Below are 23736 nucleotides of genomic sequence, written 5' to 3'. Positions count from 1 at the left end.
GTAAGATCAAGTCTCGTCACAGCGAGGATCTGGTGTCATTGCTGGGCCACTTTCCCAACAAGAGAGAGCTGGAAGACTGGATCTATGCCAAGTCTAAGGAAATCAACAATACCAGGGACAGACTTGCCAAACTCAAGTTAGTAAGAATTCTTTACATTAAAGCTCACATATAATAAAAGAGAATGTGGAAGAAAGAAAAAATCCCTTTCTGTGGCACTGACTGGTGTTATGTGATGATTTTAATAATTATCAGTAAGGACCTGGCATCAAGTGAGCAGAATAAAAGCCACATTGCTGCTGAGGTACGAAAGAAAGAGCAGCAGCTAGTCATCGACGAAGAGAAATTCTTCAGTGTGTGTGGCAGTCAGGATCTGGAGCAGGACCTGGGCAAACTGCGAGAAGATCTGGAGAAGATCTCCAAACAAAGAGGTGAATGGACACAAATAGTAGTCTAGATCTGGAGAAGACCTTCATACAGATGAGATGTCATTTGGATTGTAAAAAAAAGTCAGTCCGAGCCCTCCTTGCTGCACCAGTAGGTGATGGGACATCACTACGTGAATTGACGAATCCGAGACAAATCCCGAATCTGCACATTGTTGCTGCACTGATTTGAGAAGGGTCAGTGTTGCCCTCCAATGCTCCTAACCTCGTCATGGATGAATATAATTAAAACCTTCACTGTGTCACAGACTAAAACTTTGAGTTTAAGCGCCTCCAAAAATCAGTGGCTCTCTCCAAAACCACTACCAAAATGCTACCCTTTGTACCATGTTTACCACCATTTTATTTGAATGGAACAAAAAACGTAGTGTCCATAACATGTCCACAACTTTTTACTCAACATACCATAATGCAATGCTTGCCATTTGATGTTAGTTACATTTATGTGACACTACACCTGACAATGAGGAAGGCACAGACAGTACAAGGATTCCATTTTAACCTTGTAATGGCCTTCTATTGAATGTAGTTTTAGTATTGGTAGCACTGATCGATTGGTAGCATTGATTGGAGTAAAACAACCAAGGAGCAGATTACTCTACTGTGTGACAGACATAGTACGAGTGGCAGAATAGTCCATTTTAACCTCGCAGTCCAAGTGATAGAAGTCGTATAAATAAAGATTTGATACGTTTGTTCTCTCTTCCTCCACCTGTGTTTTTATAGCCATGCTAGCCGGAGCTACAGCAGTGTACACCCAGTTCATCAGCCAGCTGACGGAGGAGAGCGAGCCCTGCTGCCCTGTGTGCCAGCGGACGTTCCCCTCAGAATCTGATCTGCAGGAAGTTATCAGTGACATGCAGTCCAAACTACGCCTGGTGCCAGACAAGCTGAAAAACACAGAGCAGGACCTGAAGAGGAAGGAGAAGAAAAGAGATGAGATGATGGCTCTCAGACCTGTCAGGTATGCAGAAAGCTGGCTGTGGCAACGCAGAGGTTGTGTAGTAGTGCAACAAGTGTACTGTATGCTCAGGAAATATGAAAAGATTTAATGTACTTAAACTACTCAAATAGGGCTGAAGCTAAAAACGTCAGCATGCTTCAAATAAAGTGATTGTCGAACAGTGTCCGCAGAGAAAGTACGCAGGATTTGAACTCTCTCAATTCTTTTTATTTTTATTACTCACACAAGTACTTCTGTCGTTTTTTGTTAACACCGTGAATGCCTTTCATTGCCTTTGCTTTACACTGGGTTTTCACCACAGACTGTATAACACTAGGATTTTCACAGGCAGTTTCAACAACAGCACAGCACAGCAGAGCGGAGCGGTTCAATTCATTTGCGAACAGTCCGCTGACAGTGGGTGCCCAGATGTTCACTAGTCTGCCTTTTGCAGAGGTGGCAGAGTTTTTACAGGCAGGTTTTGCCTAACGGGGATAGGCAGGTTTTGCCTGTAAAAACCCAGCGTTAGAACGTAAACATAATAAAAATAGGTTTCGTTTAATTCTCTCGGCACCCCCGCTACAGCCTTCAGTTCAATGCGGCTGCCGCGGTAGCGTAAATCTCTCTATTTTCTCTCTCTTTTTTAAAAATGAGCCATGAAGCCAACAGCAAAGCCCAACTTTGCTTTTAATAAAAATCAAACCAAGAGAAATGTTCTCCCCTCATCTTAAAATTGTCATAAATCACTACTAGAGTAACCTACTTCCTTGTCCAGCTGCTGCAATAAATATGGAGAGGAGGCGAAATCAGTCTGCACAAAATCACCTGAGAAGTGTTTGATGGTTATTTATTTGTGCTTTAGAACGTAATCAAAAGCTCTCCCTACTGTACAATGACAAATTCATGTAGCTACAAAACATTAGTTCTGCTGGTATACAGCTGGACTGGAGTATGTGATGTAAGCTGTTCACTGAATATGACGTGTAAAGCCCTGCCCATTTCTAGCACTTTAGGTAATTTGTTATGCATTGCTCCCGGGTTGACACAGGTGAGCCCTGAATTGTCATGACCAGGGATAGACCCATGGTTTATTGCTTGGTTTGAATTTCCAAAAGAAGGGTTGAACCCTGATCAGACAACCCTGGCCCAACCCGGGTCAGTGGTGTGAAAGAGGTATAATACAAAAAAGTATGGAAAATGTATATCATACTAATAAGTATCCAAAGGTCATATTGCTTTAGATCAATCGGAATGTGTGTTTTAGATGACTAGTATATAAGTGGACTTCTTGCATTTTTCTTCTCCCATTTGGTTTAAGGTATGGCACGGGTACCCCACTAGATGGAGCCAGATTCTCATATGATTGATAACTGGTTCTCTCCACTGTCTTTTCATGACCTGAGCAGAATCCCACTGTTGAGAGCAGAATTTCCCAGAGCCAACCCCTTCGATAAAAAAACAAAACAAATTTCAACAAATGAGGTGACATTCAGAGCAATTAAACTTTATCGAAATTGCAGAGGTAAGCTCATTCAAAACAAATATACAAAGTACAAAGCATACATACAGTACATACAGTAAGGGTTTAATTGATAGACCTCTCCCAAATTGCCATCCATCCATCCATCTTCGTCCGCTTATCCGGTATCGGGTCGCGGGGGCAGCAGCTCCAGCAGGGGACCCCAAACTTCCCTTTCCCGAGCCACATTAACCAGCTCCGACTGGGGGATCCCGGGGCGTTCCCATGCCAGGTTAGAGATATAATCCCTCCACCTAGTCCTGGGTCTTCCCCGAGGCCTCCTCCCAGCTGGACGTGCCTGGAACACCTCCCTTGGGAGGCTCCCAGGGAGCATCCTTACCAGATGCCCGAACCACCTCAACTGGCTCCCTTCGACGCAAAGGAGCAGTGGCTCTACTCCGAGCTCCTCACGGATGACTGACCCTATCTCTAAGGGAGACGCCAGCCACCCTCCTGAGGAAACCGTTTCGGCCGCTCGTACCCTGGATCTCGTTCTTTCGGTCATGACCCAGCCTTCATGACCATAGGTGAGGGTAGGTACTTGAACTCCTTCACTTGGGGTAAGGACTCTTTCCCTACCTGGAGAAGGCACTCCATCGGTTTCCTGCTGAGAACCATGGCCTCCGATTTAGAGGCGCTGATCCTCATCCCAGCCGCTTCACACTCGGATGCGAACCGATCCAGTGAGTGCTGAAGGTCACGGGCCGATGATGCCATCAGGACCACATCATCTGCAAAAAGCAGTGATGAGATCCCCAGCCCACCGAACTGCAACCCCTTTGTCTGGACCTCCATCTGGGCCTGGCTCCAGACGGAGGCCCCGGGCTTCCTCCTGGCAGGGTCACTCTCTCTCTTCCTCGGTCACTCATAGGGTTTTTGAACCATTCTTTGTCTGGCCCCTCCCTCACTTTCCCATGGGAGACCCTACCAGGAGCACAAAGCTCCAGACAACACAGCCCTCAGGTTCATAGGGACACCCAAACCTCTCCACCACGATAAGGAGATGGTTCACGGAGAGGCTCTCCCAAAATGCTTGCAACCAAATCATATTTTGGGGGTATGGGGTACTGGTTCTGGGGTCTAGTAAGCTCAAGTTAAACATGCAATAAAAAAAAATAAAAAAATCTTATCACAAGATCCACTTGATTTGTCTGGTTTCCATCTTGTGGCTTTTATCAGCAGCTTGAGATGGTTTAGTTAACTTATTTACTGTTTATCTGGAAAAACCAAGTAAGATAAGATAATGATCATCTACATATAGTGGAAACTTATCCAAACAAGCAATTTTGCAAACTTAATCTAAAATGTTGTCGTTATTGGGTCATTGATTAGGCCTTCTCTAGCCTTTCAGGTTAGGCGTACCCTCAGGACATCAAATCCTAGACAATTTTCAAAATGATCTCAGTGTGTGTTGAAACTTGTGGTGTAACTCATTACAAATTCCAGAAAGAAGTGCGCATCCTTTCTTCCATCCCTAGGAGGCTTCAGGGAAAATAGTTCCCCCATAATAACAGCAGGAAGTCAAAAAAGAGAGAATGTTGGATGACAGTATCGAAATGAATGTAACATACATCTTTATTCTCTGCTCAAAGTATATTTCTATTTTCTTTCTTGCCTCCCAGGCAGTCCATTGTACAATTTCAGGAAAAGGAGTTGCCTGAGTTGAGAAACCGCCTGCAGACTGTGAACAGAGAAATCGAGAGGCTAAAGGGCGATGTGGAGGAGCAGGAGACTCTGCTTGCTACCCTGATGTCAGAGGAGGAAACGGCCAAGGCTTGTCTGCAGGACATAGCTCTCATGGACAGATACCTGGTACCATCCTCCTATCTGTCTCACTCTTTTTGGCCACCTCTGTCACTTTTTCATCCTGGGCATTCTGACCAGTTCCTGGCTGTGTCTTGCCTCTCTCGTACGCTTATAATCTTTCCACCATAGTTCTTCCCTATTAAACTCTTTTCTTGTCATTGTCTCTATTTCTCTGATTTAAAAGTTACAAATAACAGCAGTTATTTAGTCGGATAAGAAAATTGATAACACTGGCATTTGAATTGCGATGCTGAAAGATCTTGGTGATTAAGAGAAATTACTGTAAGACATTGCTAATTCCTGAAAATATCTATCCACCCCTCTTTTCCCCTGTCTTTCTTCACATTACTGTTTTTTTTTTTTTTTTTTTTTCTTTCCAGATGGACCTTAAAGAGTTGGAGAGGAAATTGGCTCAGCAGGCAGCCAAACTCCAGGGAGTAGACCTGACCAGAACCGTCCAGCAAGTCAGTCAGGAGAAACAAGAAACTCAGCACAAGCTAGATACCAGTAAGATAATATAATACAGGCATATTCACAGAGAAATTCCATTTTTCTACTGTCTGGGTCTTATGTTGTAGTTTTGCCACCACTTTAATTTTACTCCTCTTTACTTTAATTGCTAAGATTTGGAGCCAAATGTATCAGACAGCTTAAAATGCATTACAGAGTCCACTTGAACTTAATTATCATAACCTCTAAGTTTGAAGTGAGAATGAAGGTGAACACACAAAATATATTTTGTATAATCATCTCTTTCATTTGCTCTTAAAGTCTTAAAGACTTTACAACAGGCAATTTGGGTTATAATTGTTAACAATTATCTTCATTTTCTCTTCTGAAGTTATAGGTAATCACATAATATTAGCAGGTGTTTCTAGTGTCACAGTTGTCCACCTAATGTATATCAATGACAGAAACCTGTCTCTGTATAATGCACTGCAGTTCAGCAGCACCACAAACTGCAGCCTCCAAAATGGTCACAAAGTTGAACCAACACCTCCCAAAACAGTTTGAACTTAAACGGAACATTATACCTTCATTTAGGTAGGATTTATTGCAGGACTGATGTATTAGACTGAATTAGTGTTAGCTAGGTGTACCAAATAAACTGGCAACTGAGTGTAAGTCTTACTTCAAAAGTAGGCTACATATCTCAACGATACATGCATCTTGAAGTCAAACCACACTGACCATTTTCTAGACAATAGGTTCCAAATTTAAAGAATTATGTTTTTTGTAGTTTCTGAGCTACAATCACAGTTTGTTTGCCATGTGAGTACAGTACGAATCTCAACTTTCAGAGACTTGAAGCATGCTTAGAATAGGTAATCAATCAAAGTAATGAGAGTAAATGGTGGCGTGGTGGCCAATTAATCAAAAAACCTGTTGCATGCTATGGAGAACATCTACACTAAAGATCACTTGTTTGTCCCCAGCTTGTTATGCACAGCTGAAGATTGTTGACTTCAGGAGTCTGATGGAAAAGGGAATGGAGTTGAAGCAATTATTTTGTATTTTTGTCTTTGTTTGTTTAACTTTTTCGTTGTAACTTTTTGTGACCCTGCAGCCTCCAGCAAGATGGAGCTGAAGCGTAAGCTGATCCAGGACCAGCAGGATCAGATTCAGATTTTGAAAGGTGCTGTGAATGAGACCAGAGCAGAGAAACTCCAGCTGAGCAGTGATATGCAGAAACAGCAGCAGCTGGAGGAGCAGTGTGTCGAGTTCACCACTGAAATACAGGCCTTAACCAGGGATATCAGGGTACATTTCTTTGTTTCTGTTTATATGAGCTGCTACTTGTAACATGTTGATGTAGAGGCACTTGTTAATAACTGTAGCGCTCACAAAAATATGCAGGACACAAGATTGTTTGTAATGTTTACACTTCTCATCGTTTGAAGTTCAAGTTCACCCTCTTATAAGAGTACAATGCACATTTTGCACATCATGTTTTTTCTGTCAGTTTGCATATTTCTGTTCCATACACAAACCCATTTCTTTATATACAGTACGTGCAGTATAATTTGCCTATTCTTAATGTGCACGGCCTGCATTAAGTCACGTACACCTCGTAAGTTCTACTTCCATGTACAAGTACACAGTAAATATAATTCTGTGGTGTGTACCTGTGACTTTACTTTTATTTCATCTGTTTGTATTTGACATGTTGTTGTATGCTTCATTTATGTTTTATATCTAGCTATGTTTTCACTTTTCCTCTCACTTCGTGTCCAACCAGGAAGCGAAGGAACAGCTGTCCCCTTTGGCTGCTGCTCTGGAGAAGCTGCAACAAGAGAGGCTGGAGTTGGTGGAGCGCAAGAGGCAGAGGCAGGAAGAGGGGCAGGAGAAGGTGGACACATTCTTACTTTTGTCTCTCTTTTACTGTACTCTTTCTCTGTACTGAAACCTGTACTGTAGCATAAATTCAGCAACAAGCTGTTTCTTCACACACATAGGAATAGACAAGGTAGATTACAGTATATCCTCCTCTCCATTTTATCTCTTTCCTCTGTTCGTGTAACTCCCTCTATTTTTGCGTGAACAGAAAATGCTAACAATGGGCCTTTTTATATGCTTCTTTTCTACGTTTATTAGCGAAACATTCATATTCAACAGAATTATGTTAGAATTTTCTGAAAGCGTTTTTACAACAAATTAGGCAACACAAAAATGGTAAGGGTGGACTAAAAGCAGTTTTAAACTTCTTCTGCTACATATAATGAATCTTAATCTAGTCACTATTCTAACACTTTGCCTCTGACAGATCAATGCCATTAAAGAGAAAGTGAAGGCGATCAGCACCTTGGAAAGAGACATCACCAAATACGTCGATGACAGCAAAGATGAATACAAAGAGGTAACATGTTTGTCACTATCGTACTTGCTAACAGCCGTGTCTCTGATACCTCTATGGGTCATTTTGTGACATTACATCCACATGGTTATCATAAAAGGCAAACATATGCAGTCTTCATTGACTCAGAAACACCAGCTTTCCTTTGAATAGCTTTTGTCATTCTTTCCTTTTTGCCATAGAAGTTAGGCTCTAATTGTGTTGGATAATTAATTTTTTGAAGGAACTGAACAACTTTATTGACATTGTCTGTTGTTGCTGTTGCAGCAAAAAGAGTCTGAGCTTCAAGAAACCAACACTCAGCTCCATGAGGCTGAGAAGTGTAAAGACAAGATCAACAAGGAGATGGGAAACATCCGTCAGGACATAGACACTCAAAAGGTACAGCCTCGAGTCATTATTGTCTTCATTCTCGTCTTAAGTTCTCTTTTCTTTAACTTTTTAAAGACATTTGAAAGTTCAATCGCCCATTGTACTGGTTGTTGCAAATAAGTTAGTTATTAACTTAAGCTGTGGATGTTGCATCCAGTTTTGCATCTGTTTGGCAATAGAACAGTTAAACACTGTGCCGTATGTTCTGTAATTGTAAAACACCCAGTAGAGTCTTTGTTTCTGGCACAACTTAATTTACTCACATATTTAGATGCATAGAGAAGGGTATCAGTCTTTTAAAGGTCAAAACTCCAGCAACACTCAAGCATTAAAACAACTTTATTGATTGACAGATGTTTTGGCTTCTGGCCTTCATCAGTGTTGACCCCAAACACCTACTCAGCTCCTCCACTGTCGTTCACTGTAGGAACCTGTAGGGACTCCGCCCCACACTTCTGTTAGTAGTTAAGTTACTTTTTTAACCTTTTGTTATATTTCTTAGGTCCAGGAGCGCTGGCTGCAAGACAACCTGACCTTGAGGAAACGTATGGAGGAGTTGAAGGAGCTTGTGGCTAAGCGCGAGGCTCTAATGAAAGACATGGGCAACATGCAAGTCTTGCAGCTACGCCAGTAAGAGCACTACACCTTTATTAATCATCTGTAAGATCAGTACATTTGATAGTGCGCTAAAAGGGAACCAAGCTGCACAGAGACTAACTGTTCAAGACATCCCCACTCTCTTTTTGCCTCGGTGATGTTACACTTTTTAAGGTCACTTGTGGTCAGGCTGGTAGTAATATATTACCTTGTCGCTTTCTGTGGTTGTCCAGAGAACGTCGTGAAGCGGATCGCAAGTTGGAAGATCTGAAGAAGAACCGCAGTATTGCACTGGGTCGTCAAAAAGGTTTCGAGGAGGAGATACTGCATCACAGGTGAGATATGCAGATCTATTGTGGGGTTTACACAGCACAGAGCTTAACCAAATTCAGATGAGATGTTCATTATTCTACCAATCTAGTATCTAAGGCTGACCTATGTCAGTGCACCTTAAATAAGTGATTTCCTGTTCCACTTTCATCACTTCATGACTGAGCCACAGAAACAAAGGGCATTGTTTTGCTTGTTTCTGTCCAGCCCTTTGGCTACTTTAGTATTTATTACTACTGATGGATCCTGCTAATTGTTAATAATATGATTTTTTTCCCCCCATGAATTGAACTCTCTTTAAACTGGTTGCTTGCAGAAAAGAGCTGCGAGAAGATCAGTATGACAAAGCTGATGAGCGCTACAAAAACAAGATGATCACAATGAGGACAACCGAGCTGGTCATTAAAGACCTGGATCTCTACTACAAGGCCCTTGATCAGTAAGTGTTGCCCAAACATGTACGCACACTTATAATAGGTATTAACCAAAAAGAATTTCTTAATTTAATTCAAGTTTAACTAATCGGGGGGAGGGTTGGGTACTTTTTTTCCGGTACCAATACCGGTCCCTGAAATTTGGTTCTGGTACCCAACAGTACCTTTTTTTGGTACTTTCCCTCTGTAATAACAAAAAATTTATTTCAGGTGTAAAAATAATTCCAAAACTATTTATCCTATTTACTTTTTGTTATTTAGTTAGACAATTTTACACTCTACACAAAATAAAACCCCTCCCTCTCTCTTCCCAAACCCATTTCTAAAACCTATTAAATCAAATAATTATTTACTTCTTACACTACACTTTAACTTTTATTTTTGTATTTCTTCCTTATTCTATTTTAGCCACCATTCATTCTTTATCTCTTTTTAAACTGCTCTTTAATTTTTTATGTTAAGCGTTTTGAATTGCCTTGTTGCTGAAATGTGCTCTAGAAATAAAGGTGCCTTGCCTTGCCAGTCACCAAGGCAGGCATAGAGAACACTGTTGGGCCATCTCCAGCCTTTCAGTCAGTCATAAGGGCACAGAGAACACTGGTGTGCCTGTCTGTCTCAGAGGAAGTGTAACATTAACTGCACCGCGACTGCTTTCGCCTCACCATTAATATTATATTGCAGCGAACGGTGTCTGCTTGGAGTTTTGAAAAGTGTAACTACACTTGCAACCGCTTTATCGGCAATGCTTTGGCTCATTGTGAGTTAAACAAACTGCCAAGTCGATGTAGTTTCACTCCGTCCGCATCTCTGCGTGTGCGTGTGTGTGTGTGTGTGTCAGCTGAGCCCTGCTTTCTGTCAACATGCAGAGAGGACAGATAAGCTGTGGCACCGTTTGATTTAACATGTTAATATATATATTTATATTTATATGTATACAAATAAAGCTGCCTTGCCTAGAAGAACCAATAACAACGCAATGAAAACCTCTTTAAATATTCATTTATATTAACAAACTCAAACTGCAGCTCTCAAATCAGTTCCTCCAAATGCAGAGATATGTATCAAAAATAATGAGAACACAACAGACTGTCAACCTTAGCACATCCTTCCATCCATCCATCTTTGTTGAACCATCTCTAGTAGTTTTCCTGTTATGAGCCATCTGTCTGTGTCTCCTTATCCGGCCCTTTAAAGTTAGGCTATTAAACTCACCACAAAGTTTTTAGGTTGTTAGCTAAAAGGTCAGTTGCCTCGAGGTGTGGAAACTGAGTTTGAACAGTTATGTCATTTCTTATGTAACTCTTTCAGGCAGTAACACTGGGAGCTTTCGAAATGTCTCAGCTGGATGGTTCCACAGATAAACATTTGACTATTAAAAATGACTAATGAGGTCGGCACCGTGAGTAATTGTCACGTCACAGTAAGAAGGTCCTGGGTAGCTACCGACCTGCTTGGGCCTTCCTGTGTGGAGTTTGGATATTCTCTTTGCATGTTAAACTTGTTTTACACACATCATATCATTGTTTTAAGCTCATCACCTTAAAGCTCTTAATTTAGACCTCCAGTGGAGCAGCTCGTCCTGTTAGCTGTCCTGTGTGAAGCTCAGTCAGCTGCAGTGCAGAGGGTCAGCAGTAGCACTAACTTAATGCTAACTTCTCAATTGGATGTCATCAGTTGCATATCCAAACATAGTGAGACATGACTCGCCAGCATTTGTGATCAAGTGAATACAAATGCCACTTTTAAGTGTGATGATACAGTAGACTATTATGCATAATGTCCAGTGTACCACTAATGAATAATTTAATAGATTTGAGCAAATTGATTCATTTTATTATAGAAAACTGGGCAACTTTACTATTTTTACTGCTATTCTATACTTACATACTTGTATAATCATATCTGGTTTATAGACCACTATACTGTATAGACCACAAAAACAGGCCTGGGATATTTTGCTTCAGCCCTACTACATTCAATGACAAAAGAAATAAAGATTTAGCCAACTCGGGCCAGCCTACTGAGTTTGATTGCCTATTTTTGATTAAGTGCTCCTCTGAATCAGACTTAATTCACCAAGTACAAACCAAGGGTTTTGTTTTAGTCCGCGTGTCAGTACAGCAAAATAAAGAAATGTGAGAACAGAATAAGGATAAGATAAATTAAGATAAGATTTAAAAATGTTTAATAAACACAAACGCATATAAATACATATGGACATTATTTATTATAACTTCTCTTTAATGAGTTGTAGTGCCAAATACTGCTCCACATAAACCATGTGCAAAGATACCAGTAATGTTGACAGATTAATGCAGTACACTTAGTGGTTTTGATAAATATATGTATTTTGATATGTATACTGTAAGAACCGCATTCTGTGACACGTTTAAATTCTAAACCTCCCCAAGTAAGTGACCTGGCTTGCCCTCGATTAATGGAGAGCACAACCATTGGCAGCAAACAAAGCAAAGCAGTGGCGACATTTGAGGCAAAGGGATTACGTGTTGCAGCAGTTGACTTTCCTTTTGTGTAGGTGGACAAATATAATGCAGTCAGACACGTCAGTAGTCATTGATTAGGACTGTATCTGATCGCATCATAATGCACTAGAAAGTGTTGTGCTAAATTTGTGAGGGGTTTGCAAAATGTGTAGTGTAGTGTTGGAACACTACATTTTAACATTTTCTTTGTATGTATATATTTAGCATTATAACATAGTCACATAGCGTATACAAGAGAGAGGGACGTTTTGGTCCAGAAATGGTCCAAGAAAAAAAATGCAGTGCTTTGCAAGTCTTAGGAGCACAAAACTTACCACAAACTGTCACATTTGTTTCCTAGAAATGTGACCTCATTACTATCATTGGCATCATTTTAATGTGACATCAGGTTTGCATTTGCAGCGTTGATTACCGTGATAAAAATGTGCAAATAACTTGAAAATTATCAGCAGGGTAGCAGAGCACGATATTGCACATCCTAAAATGATGTATGAATGTATCGGATTAGTTTTTAATTAACAGTTTGATTGCAGATAGGTTACTGTTAAGGCCATGAACTCGGCTGCAACTATCAGCATGCAAGTTGTCGAAAAAGTCCATTGTCACAACTTAAGTTAAAGTTGACTAAACTAAAATATGTTAGCTCCATTGGAAGAAATCAACAGAAACGGCGAAGCTTCGTATGTATTTGAATACTTCCCACCAAAGCTTCAATAACCAAAAGGTGACATTTGGGACAGCTCTTAATAACAATATTTGTAGTCATGGTGGCACGCCGTTTTTTTTGTTCTTGGATACATGGATAAGTCTGACAGAGACACTAACTGAAGATGAAAGGCTCAATGAAAAGTGAGCCTCAGTAAGGAAGTGTGAGCTCACAGTCTCAGATTCTCTTTGACAAGAGAGCAGAAGCATCATTTACCCATATCTGTGGGTTAAGGCATCAGTGATGCAGTGTCTGTTATCAAGATTAAAAGCAAGACTTAGCAGCCTTCCAGTAGACCATGCACCCAGGTCACAGTTTCTGTCTGAATACACAGAAAATGGTTTCATGATGAGATGTTTTGATTTTGGAGCGGAAAAAAAGCAATATGAAAGTCCCTACGTCACTCACTTTGCAACAAGCTGTGTGTGCATAATAGTTCAAAACCCTTCAGACAATGCCGTGACTGTCAAGTACCTACTGTATAATTTCTGTTTCATTGTTGTAAAATAACTTTGAATCAAAACTGATTATGTAAGTGTGTGTCTGTTTGTTTATGAATAGTTGACAGTGCACATTAATGTCCATTGGCATTTTAAAAACATTACTATTGTCCGGGAGTAACTCAACAACTAATTTGTACCTGTACAGCATACGTATGTCAAATAAATGGCAATAATAGTGGGCAAAAAAAGCCCACCCAAAACTACAAAACCACCATAAAGTCAAAGTTTCAAAAATCATGTTAAAGTGATTAAATATATTCAAGGATCTGAAGCAGACAACCCAAAACAGAATTTAAGCATATTATGTAGTATTATGTAATACCTGTTTGTCATAGCTGTCCTTAGCTGACTCCCAGAAAATAATGAAAATGTCTGTTATAACTTTAACTTTACTACAAGCAATTGGCAGTAGCCTTCAGCTTTCTTTTTATTAGGGGTCCAAGCCTGAGGGGTGGGAGAACTGCGGTACACAGCAGGGCTGTGGAACCCTATTATTTTTCTAGAGATTATTATTTTTCCGTTGATAAAAGTCACACTACAGCCTAAACCGTACATGGTGGGGGGGGGGGGGCATTTTCAGGTCCAGATCTCTGCAAGAACCTCAGGCGCAACAATTGACCCACTTCCACCACTAGGTGGCGCTATAGCAGGGGAACAAAGTGTTTGGCCCTATAACTCCCAAACTGTACATCGTACATTCAAAAACCTTATATCCTCCTGTTCCCTGGATCCAGCTGAATACTGATATAGGCCAAGCCCATTTCCGCCTAGACTTTTATGCGTGAAAAATCTCGATTTATGGAAAACTACTTTGCCGACCGATCTGCCCGAAACTTGGTACGTAGCATCTCCAGACCGAGATGACAAAAAGTTTGGGGGTGACTCGCGCCGAGTAGGCTAGGACCCCGTCATAACTGTTTGCAGTTCTAGTTTCATTTTAAAACCAAAATAAATATTTAATTGACCTCATTTCACTGAGATTGTTTTGTTTCATACATCAAGTGTACAGCTATTTATGTATTCCATATGAAACAGAATCCATGTGAAAAGTGATGCTCAAGTACATTTATGAAATTAAAGTATCCTAAAGCAGGCTCCCAGGTTATTGGGTCACAGCCAGATAGAGAGCAGTCACTGTAGGTGTATGAACCAAATATTGTCTGTGGTTTCAGAATGTATGTACTAATTAAATATGATCACAAAAAATAGCTTTCAAAAAACATTCGACTGCCATCTGGTAAAGTGGTTATTAGACATCTGATATGTAACCCAGTGAACATACCCAACCCCTCATTATAATGTTGTTAAAAAGCTGTCCAAGTAAAGATACTGGGCAAGATGTCTCTGAAGCAGTGTGTTAAAAATGCTTGATATATATCTCTCTCTCTCATTTTAAAATACCAATTATTGTAACATGCTACCCTGACATGACGCACATGACTTCTCCCTTCTTGTTTTCATCCCGTATTTGCGAGGTATAAACACAAATTTTAATCTTTTTTCATCCACGAAACTTTACATAGACAAATGCTCTCTTCTTTACCCCTCTTACACAGATGCACACTTTTACCTGAACACTGCCTAGTGCAACCACAGTCTGATCTGCTGGTCACTGAGCAGCAACTATTTTGTCTTTGGCGAGGTAAACCGTAGAAATAAAGCATTCACATTACAAAGTAATCCAGCAGGAATGTGATGTAAGCTTACATGTATTTGGTACCGCAGCGTCTTATAAGATGACTTTGAGTTTGGGCAAAAGTGAGTATCATCCATAGTAAGACTTTTTAGTACAAAATTCCTACTTTGTGTCACTACCCCTACACTGAAGCTCAGCAAGGAAACACTGTTTATGGAAAAACAAGCAGAGAATTCTGTACTAAAAAGATTGTAACTGTGCAAGATACCCAATTGATTTGATTAACTCTGAGTGCTTAAGCCCTATTAACTTCTGTTAAACTTTGGAGTATAAATATGTATAGTGCCTTACATTGTAAGCATGTTAGGAAGAAATCTTATAATAGTCAGTATGAATGGGAGAATGATTGATGAACATGTTATTTAACCCAAATTCAATAGTAGGACAGTCAGCATGGATTCCGATCCGGTAGATCGTCTATGGCACTAATTGATTTTGTAGAAAAATTAACAAATTGTATTGAAAACAAAACTACGCAGTGGGGATTTTCATTGATCTAATTCATTGATTTTTTTTTTTTTAAACAATTTATGTTTAAAGTTAAAAAAAAAAATTTACCATGTAACATATACGCGCAATGTTTAATGAAAGAGATGGGGGATATCATCTAAGAGGACAATGTATGTTCAAAAAACCTTTTGTGCGAACTGCTGTTAAAAGCATGTGTGTTTCAGTTTGTGGGGTGACCTTATGGAATGGATTGAACAATGACATCAAACAGAGCCATAATGTCATTCAGTTCAAAAATACATAGAAATCAATTCTTGACCAATACAGAAAAGAATAGACCGAAACATAGGAATGGAATTGTAATGTAAAGGTATTGTTGTATATTGTAATTGTAAGTTATTGTAAGACCTGAAAGATTGTATGCTGTATTTGCACATCTATTTGTTTTGTAATAATATGATATTGTGAAGTAGGGGCAGGACCTAATAAGCTATTTGCTTCTGCCTGCTCCTTCTCTAACTTATACTTTTTTATTATTTATTTTTTGAGTCTGGTTTTTTTTTGCAACACTGATGACTGTTCGAGATAAACAATAAAAAAAGAGGAAAAAAATGTTTAATTGGCCGTATCAGCAATATGATATATCTCAAATATAAAGGTTTAATAGGAAGTCATAAGCCATGACTTCCTTCTGTTGCATTAACTGTGTTAATACACAAGATTTGCAAGATCGGATGGATAAGGATAGTCTTCCTATCTTCGTGGTATGTCGATTTATCCACCATATATGGGCTTCAGAAGAAGCACAGTTTATATACTATATACTGTTATCACTCTGGTGTTTTCAAACCACATCAGAGTTTCTCGTCAATTTGTTTATTGGCAAACTTGCTTCTTGGTATGCCGGAAAGCAACATCTAGTTGGTTGCCTTCATATCTTTTATATCAACATATGTCTGACTCAAATGGATAACCACCATGAAGTTTTATGTAAGTTAAATAAGTGTGCTGTTGCAAATTGTATTTAAATAAATACAATTTGCAACAGCACACTAATTAAAATTAAAAGTGACACATTTTATTTTGCACAGCTTGACATCTATTCGAAGCAGATGTGTTCATTGTGAGCTGTGGTAAAACTAATGGCAGATATACATACAAAAGGACATGCTTGATAGCCATTTTGAGCTCATGTGGTTGGAATTAACATCTATCTATAAATTGCAGGAACGTCTGTCTGTCTGTCTGTGATGCACATATCTCTCGAACCGTTAGACTGATGGATTTCAAATTTGTCTTGCTACGGCCACGATTAAGTGCAGTGCCAAGTTTGCCGTTGTTTGGATTAGAAATGCAAAAGATATCGTTAAATATATATCGGTAAAAGAAGCACACGTTGGCTTTTGCCGCTCTAGCCGCTGGCCACTCACCCTGAGGACCAGAGACAGAGAGCAGCGGAGGTTTGGCAGCTAAAATCTGACATACACCTTAAACCCACAAAAATGAGCAAAGTAGCACTACTTTGGACTGTCTTTTGATTTTGAATAAACAAACGACAGAATCCCGCACATGCAAAGCACAGCCAGCTACAGACAAGTGGCAGCGAGACGTATCTGTGTGTCTGTGTTTGGGGGCATGTTTAGGGGGAAGGTAACCTGCACATCACACGCAGACACCACATGCGGAACGCTTTACAACAGCGGGGGGGGGGGGGACTCTTTTCCTGCTATTGTATTAAGTTGCTGTGAGCTGGCAGAACATAACGTAATCTCTGAGCTTATTCCTTCACAGCGCTGTGCAATGCTAGAAAATCTCAGAGTTGAACCGGGTAGACACATCAGTTTTCATCAGACTCACCCTGGGTCTGGTTAATTAAGTCTACTGCTAACTTACAACACTAATAACATTACCATCGCCAAAATAATTGGGGTACAATTTGGTTTTGAAGAATTCTACAAGCAGCAATACCACAGGCCAAGCAATCGGCCGTTCCAAACAGGCACATTTTCAACGGGCACTGCACTAGTTTTATATAATATTAAAATATTTGATATTATTTGATATAGGTTTTGATATTTATAAATCACAATCATGAGTCTGCATCTGTCTTGGGTTTGTCTCAAAACAGAAATTAGACTTGGGAAAAGTGAGACGTCCAACAAAACGATGTCTAGTAGATGCCTGGCTTTTGGGAAGGCAGCATAGTATCTAGTCTACTATTGCGTTTGTAGCTTTATTTTCTTGTTTTCCCCCTCAGAACCATCATGAAATTCCACAGCATGAAGATGGATGAGATCAACAAGATTATCAGAGACCTATGGCGCAGCACCTACAGGGGTCAAGGTGCATTTTTGCTTTTACATCTATGATTTGTATGTAGTATTTGTGTATACATAGTTCATCTCCCTCATTCCTCCCTCTCTCTGTGTTTCATCACTCCCTCTTGCCCTCTCTCAAGACATTGAGTACGTGGAGATCAGGTCTGATGTGGACGAAAACTCGTCTGCTGGAGTCAGGCGGAGGGTTTACAACTACAGAGTAGTTATGGTGAAAGGAGACACGGCTTTGGATATGAGAGGACGTTGCAGTGCTGGTCAGAAGGTACTAGAAAAATATTTTCTGTATTAGCACGTATATTAAATAAAATTCTTGCAGTATTTTCCAATGAATCATGATGTATACAAGTGGAATTAAAAAAATCTGTTGTACTTGTTTTGTCCCCCTAATGTGGCGATGTGTGTCTAGGTGTTGGCGTCCCTTATCATCCGTCTAGCTCTGGCAGAGACCTTCTGTCTGAACTGTGGGATCCTGGCCCTGGATGAGCCCACCACCAACTTGGACCGAGACAACATTGAGTCATTGGCACACGCCCTCGTAGAGTCAGTACACACACACACACACACACACACACACAATGTTTTTATTCCTCTGTGCCGGCGATAGCCGTGGCCGGACACATTATGTTTTCAGGTTGTCCGTCTGTCAGTACGTCTGTCCGTCCGTACGTCCCATTCTTATAAACGTGATATCACAGGAACACTTGGATGGAAGGATGAACTTATTTGATTTTGTGGGTCAAAGGTCAAGGTCACTGTGACCTCACAAAATGCAATTTGGGCCAACGTTGAAGAATTCCTACTCTTACGACAACATGTCACACAAATGTCTAATAGATAAATCATATCATATTTTATATCCAAAAGGTCAAAGGTTAACTTCACTGTGACATCACTTTGGCCATTATTCAACACCATAACTCAGGAACAAAAGGGGGGATATTTGTTCAGATACTGGTCTATATCCCCGACGTTCCACTTCCGAGATTGCTCCGTTGCCGACGGAAATTCCGCCAGATTTCACTCATTTGGGCACGATATCCTTTGCCTTGGGCTTCCTTTGTGTTGGCATTTTAAACTCCGGCCGTTTTATGAGGACTATGGTTACAGGGTAAATCCAGACAGCTAGCTAGACTATCTGTCCAGTTTTCTGTTGCACGACTAAAACAACTTTTGAACGTACACATTCCACCAGAACAAGTTCCTTCCCGAGGCTATTTTGCAGAGGCGCCGTTGCTCGGCAACGCCCAAGACGATTCTGATTGGTTTAAAGAAATGCCAATAAACCAGAGCACGGTTTTCTCCCATCCCAGAATGCTTTGTGGACTAGCCAGACCCTCCTTTGCAGCGCAGTGGAGGAAGGTCTGGCAATGCGAGACTAGTCAGACACTGAATTGGTGACACTAATCTTAAAACTGTGGTGATTGTATAGATTTTCTGTGCTGGTGGGGTGAAGATGTGAGTGAAGCATCCATGTTTTGCCAAAATATACTTGTCACGAGAAATCATGTAAAAATACAATTTCAGTTCAATGTAATCTGTCAGTTTCCTTCAATAACTTAATATTTTTTATTAAATTCCTTCAAAGATTTAACTGCAAATATTATGAGTCTGGACAGACTAGTTAGAGGAGGTATAAAGGCGGTCATTCTAGTCGCCTCTAAACTTGTGAGGACACTCATTCACATGATGCAAACGGGATCGAGCTAAATGTTCTCACTCCCCAGGTATCAGAAATAGGTCTCAAATTCATTAAGGTCCTCACAAAAATAGAAGTACAAAAATACACACAGTGACTGTGTCAATAATGTATAAGCCTCTTCAACCACGTCTCCAGCCTGGCTTTGGATAAACTGATAGACTGACCAAAAGCTTTGCACCAGAAAAATACAAAAGGCTGTTCTGATGTGGTCTGTGGCTTTTTTTTCATTTCTTGTTTATTTGAATAGGGACGGATGCTACGACATAGACATTTGTGCAACAAGTCTCCTTCTTTATCTCCATCTTTATAGCTATTGCTAGTTTCCAGTGCCCGTCCCTCGTTATGTACTTTATTATCTGCTCTTGCTCGCTCGCTCTCCCCAGAATCATCAAGAGTCGCTCTCGCCAGCGTAACTTCCAGCTTCTGATCATCACCCACGACGAGGACTTTGTGGAGCTTCTGGGGAGGTCCAGCTACATTGAGCATTTCTACCGCATCCGTAAGAACCAGGACCAGAACTCTGAGATCACAAAGTGCAGCATCACCTCCCTCTCATCCTATCTCCACTGAGCAGTCAAATGACTCCTTTGGAAATACACAGCAATCCTTGATGATCTTGTTTAAACGTTACTTGGATGACATCACAAATCATAAACATTTAAAAACAAACTTTATACACTTGAATATAGTCTTGCACTGGTGTTTGTATTCTTTATACAGTGTCCAGTAGCCATCTGCTGGCCAGCAGTGGCAACAGAAGGATCTGTTCTGCTTAAAGAATTTGGGGAAATATTGCAGTTATATTTCCATGTTTGCCACTTTGTTTGCTCAAAATGTTGTCATTAAATCTCTTGTGGAGGACATGGGCTATTTATGATTTTTTTTTTTTTTTTTTTATAGCTGGAGTAAGTGAATGCTTCTTTTTTACTACTAGTATGGCAATCAACTCTAGAATTGATTCAGATAAACGCAGTTCCATTTTGGTAACGTTTCTCATCAACCCCAACCTAATCATACATCTTATCTCAAACATTCAGCAAACTCACTGCATTTTGTTTTGCAATGAGGGGGAAACCAAAGGCGTGGGCAAAGCAAGTATAAATCTCGTGTTCTCATCCAAGACCTCAGAAGAGCAAGCTGCAAGCTGACAATTGAGTGATCAATTCAAAGACTTGTTACAATAGCTTCTCCCAGAGGTCGACAGCCAACGAACTAGTGTCATGGAGGTGATGATGTTTCTGATGGTATCTGCTGTGGCGCTGCTCGTCGGTCCAGCTGTTGCCAGTCCTACTCCTCACATTAATGAGAACGGAAAGAGCATAATTGATCTGGTTGACAAATACAATGCATCGCTCAGTACGGTAAGAGCTCATCTCATAAGCACAACTGTTTTCTTGCCTGTTAAGTTGTTCTTTTTGCAACAATTTCTTGGTGCATTATGTTGTTAAATCTTTTCATGTTAAAAAAAAAAAAAAAAGTACTACTTTCCTAAAGTAAAATAAATTGTCATATTTGTTATATATTCTACAGGAATACTTTGTGGACAAAGTGGTTAAAGGCAAATGTGGGGTGAGTAGAGTGTTATGTCTTTGAAACATTGTTTTGCATTGCTTGTAGTTTGTGTGTGATGATGTTTGGCAAAACTTAGTAGCAGCAGTATTTTTGATTTATATTTGTGTTAGTCTAGTGTCTGCTTTCTGAAGAAGATGATTTGCAATGGCATTTTTGCACAATTTAACATGAATGTGTGTGCCTTGTTTATTTTTCAAAGCTAATGTATTCATGCTTTTGTTCCATACAGGCTTTTTTCTTCTGCAAAGTGCACAATATCCTGCACCACCATCAACACTATGGAAATATGACTGAAGAGAAGCTGCTTGTGAGAAACTTGAAACAATATATCGATTCCATCAACAAAATTGTAAGAATTCCCTTTGACATTACATTTGCCAAATGAGAAGGTCAAGTCTGTTACGGAGGTTTAGAGTACCACACTCTCTGTACCTTTTTAGATAGATAATGCTAATGCAGCTGTAATGTAGAGTGACTTATGTTGCTTTATGTTAGGTAGTGCACTGAATTAACTTGATTTCTTGTCTTTCAGGGTAACTGTAAAGAGTTGCTAAAGGAAGTGACATCTACAGGCACCAAAATACCAATTCCCAAACTTCTGGAAAACCTCACCGAATGTATCAAGGAAAGAAACTTAAAGAATATGTAGCATTGTTAATGACATAAAGCAAATTGTTGGGGGATATGAATATTGTTATGAAAAGTTTTCTGTTACAGCTCATTTTATTTTATAGTTTGACATATGTTGTTGATTGTTGTTGATTTAGGAGCAACTATATACATTACAATTACAAAGATTCACATTGAGTAAAAATAAGGGTTGCCCGATGGCCCGTGGCAAGTTAAACGCCACTTGGGGCAAGTAACTAACTATATTTCCTTGGAATTGTTTTCATAGGGGGCCAGTAAAAATTGACTTTAGGTAAGTAGAATTTTTTATTACTTGCCTGACTGGACAAGTGAAAAAAAAACCTTAGCGTTGAACCCTGATCATTTAACAGTGTCCAGGTAGGCTTTTTTAATCCGCTCAACAGTCACTGTAGCGACTTGACAAAGGGTCTGTGCTCAGGTCTGGGCTGGAAGTTTTTATGACCCAGATCTGAGCACTATCAAATATTTATTTTTTTTTCATTGTATTTAACATAAGTTAATAAGTTAAGGCTCTTTAATATATTTGAATGACATATTTATTGTAATCATAGTATGCAGTGTGTATGGAAATTATTGCTGTATGTTAATTAGCATTTACAGAAAGATACTTTTTATCACATTTATTTTTATCTTATTACATTGAATTGTGATGATGCTGTACTTTTGACGAGTTGTCTATACCCATTCAGTCCTCACTTGGCTTCACACACATCTGACCTCTTGCAATATAAAACAAGTCTTAAAATGAGTTAAATCACATTTTAACAGCCTATTAATAATGCAGCTGAACTATAGCTTAACCTGTATCTACTATAGTCCCAAATTTAGTTGTTTTGTGTGCTGGAAATGTACTTACTTTGATATATTTTTATTTTCATTTCTTTAAATACATTATATTTGTAGCCTCATATTGACCTTGCATATGATGTAGCAATTGGCACTCTCCAACTTAACTCAATATTTGTAGAGTTCAAGATGGATTAAACCAAGATGTTTTTTGTTTATAAAAAGCATTGCTGAATTTAAAAATAAAATAAATAAATGGAAAATAAAAACGTTCAAATGACTCTTTGAGTATGTAAAACGCTGGCTGCTAATCGAGCTGATTGTTTGTTTGATCATTTCCTCTTCTAAATGACTGGTGGGGAACCACACGGTGAAATATGAACTACGGCCCATTTTGCTTTGTAGCTTGACTTGCTCAAACAATAAATTACATTATTGCCAGATTTCTGTAGGCTTGATGTTGAATTGTTCCTTACTTTTAGAGACCTACAGTTTATTTTTCTGTTCCACTTATGGTTGTACATCAGCACTTAATGCCAACATTTATTTTATTCATGGGAAAATATAGTATTACATTTGTCACATAATTTTTTAAGACGCTGGTATCTGGAGTCATACGCCGTGAATTATTTGTTGCATATGAAATTATGTAAATAAGATAAAGGAGGTCCAATAGATCAATAAAGCTTGTTCTGCTTTCTCTGTCTTCTTTGCTTTATTTACTGTATGTCTTCAACACGGGGCAAACCTATGGCCAGGTATTTCAGATAAAAAGTAGTTTGGTATCTGGGGATCCAGCCAAAATAAATGAGGCTATCATGTGGGCACTTTAAGGCGACTTGGTACACACACAAAGCACAAAGGGTGGGAGGATGAAGGGGGTTCCCTAGACGGTTAATCCGGCTATTAAAACAAAGTCTGTGTTGTCATGTACATCAGTCTCTGTTAACTCATAACACTGTGTCAATAAATCACTTGTGAAACACCCAGGCTATAATTTCTGTCCCCTTTCCGTTATATCTTTGCTGACTATTAGTTGTTGCTTGAATGGTTTTGTTTCCAGTAGGGCAGCCTCCTTAGATTGAGGTCAGATGAACATACCTCGGTTTTGGTGAAGTTGCTCATCATCACCCACGTCATAATCAGTACCATCTTGCTCTATAGACTGATGACATTGCCTTTGTAATGAGTCAACAGAAACAAAACATGGCTAATGCGTGGGAAAAGCAAGTGAAAAATCTTATATACTCAGCTAAAACCTCAGAACAAGCTGAATGATCCATTTAAATGCTTCTTGAAAAATCTGCTTCTAGAGGTCAACAACCAATATCCTAGTATCATGAAGATGATGATGCTTCTGCTGGTATCTGCTGTGACTCCGTTGGTCAATCCAGCTGTTGCCGGTCCTCTTCACATGCTGAAGTCAGATTGTATTCAGCAAAACCTAAGTGAGATATATGACCTGCTGAAAAATGCAGTGCATCTCTCACTAAGGTAAGAACTGTTTCTTGCTTTGTAATCTTTTCCATTT

General features: G+C 39.7%; 2 protein-coding genes across 2 annotated transcripts in view; both read left to right on the top strand.

Annotated features, from left to right (window-relative positions):
• The window catches only part of rad50 (RAD50 homolog, double strand break repair protein), a 29912-nt gene extending 9855 nt beyond the window's left edge, over positions 1 to 20057 (top strand). The window contains exons 13-28 of the mRNA XM_078265393.1: positions 1 to 136; positions 254 to 429; positions 1171 to 1408; positions 4529 to 4718; positions 5093 to 5219; positions 6280 to 6473; positions 6952 to 7062; positions 7477 to 7569; positions 7834 to 7947; positions 8441 to 8568; positions 8769 to 8870; positions 9182 to 9304; positions 17416 to 17501; positions 17617 to 17759; positions 17904 to 18037; positions 19580 to 20057. The exon at positions 1 to 136 is cut by the window's left edge and continues 22 nt beyond it. Coding sequence (XP_078121519.1) covers positions 1 to 136; positions 254 to 429; positions 1171 to 1408; positions 4529 to 4718; positions 5093 to 5219; positions 6280 to 6473; positions 6952 to 7062; positions 7477 to 7569; positions 7834 to 7947; positions 8441 to 8568; positions 8769 to 8870; positions 9182 to 9304; positions 17416 to 17501; positions 17617 to 17759; positions 17904 to 18037; positions 19580 to 19766 — 2282 coding nt within the window. The 3' untranslated portion in view covers positions 19767 to 20057. The remainder of the gene's footprint in view (positions 137 to 253; positions 430 to 1170; positions 1409 to 4528; positions 4719 to 5092; positions 5220 to 6279; positions 6474 to 6951; positions 7063 to 7476; positions 7570 to 7833; positions 7948 to 8440; positions 8569 to 8768; positions 8871 to 9181; positions 9305 to 17415; positions 17502 to 17616; positions 17760 to 17903; positions 18038 to 19579) is intronic.
• A 64-nt stretch (positions 20058 to 20121) lies between these two features.
• On the top strand, positions 20122 to 22035 carry LOC144527409 (uncharacterized). Its single transcript, XM_078265394.1, has 4 exons — positions 20122 to 20557; positions 20727 to 20765; positions 20998 to 21117; positions 21301 to 22035. The coding sequence occupies exons 1-4, from the start codon at positions 20417 to 20419 to the stop codon at positions 21415 to 21417; spliced, it is 417 nt and encodes a 138-aa protein (XP_078121520.1). The 5' UTR covers positions 20122 to 20416; the 3' UTR covers positions 21418 to 22035.
• Positions 22036 to 23736: the final 1701 nt, after the last annotated feature.

The sequence above is a fragment of the Sander vitreus genome, chromosome 13 (assembly GCF_031162955.1).
Source record: "Sander vitreus isolate 19-12246 chromosome 13, sanVit1, whole genome shotgun sequence".
Taxonomy (NCBI): domain Eukaryota; kingdom Metazoa; phylum Chordata; class Actinopteri; order Perciformes; family Percidae; genus Sander; species Sander vitreus.
The sequence above is the reverse complement of the archived record's forward strand: the minus strand, read 5'-3'. Positions and strand labels throughout refer to the sequence as shown.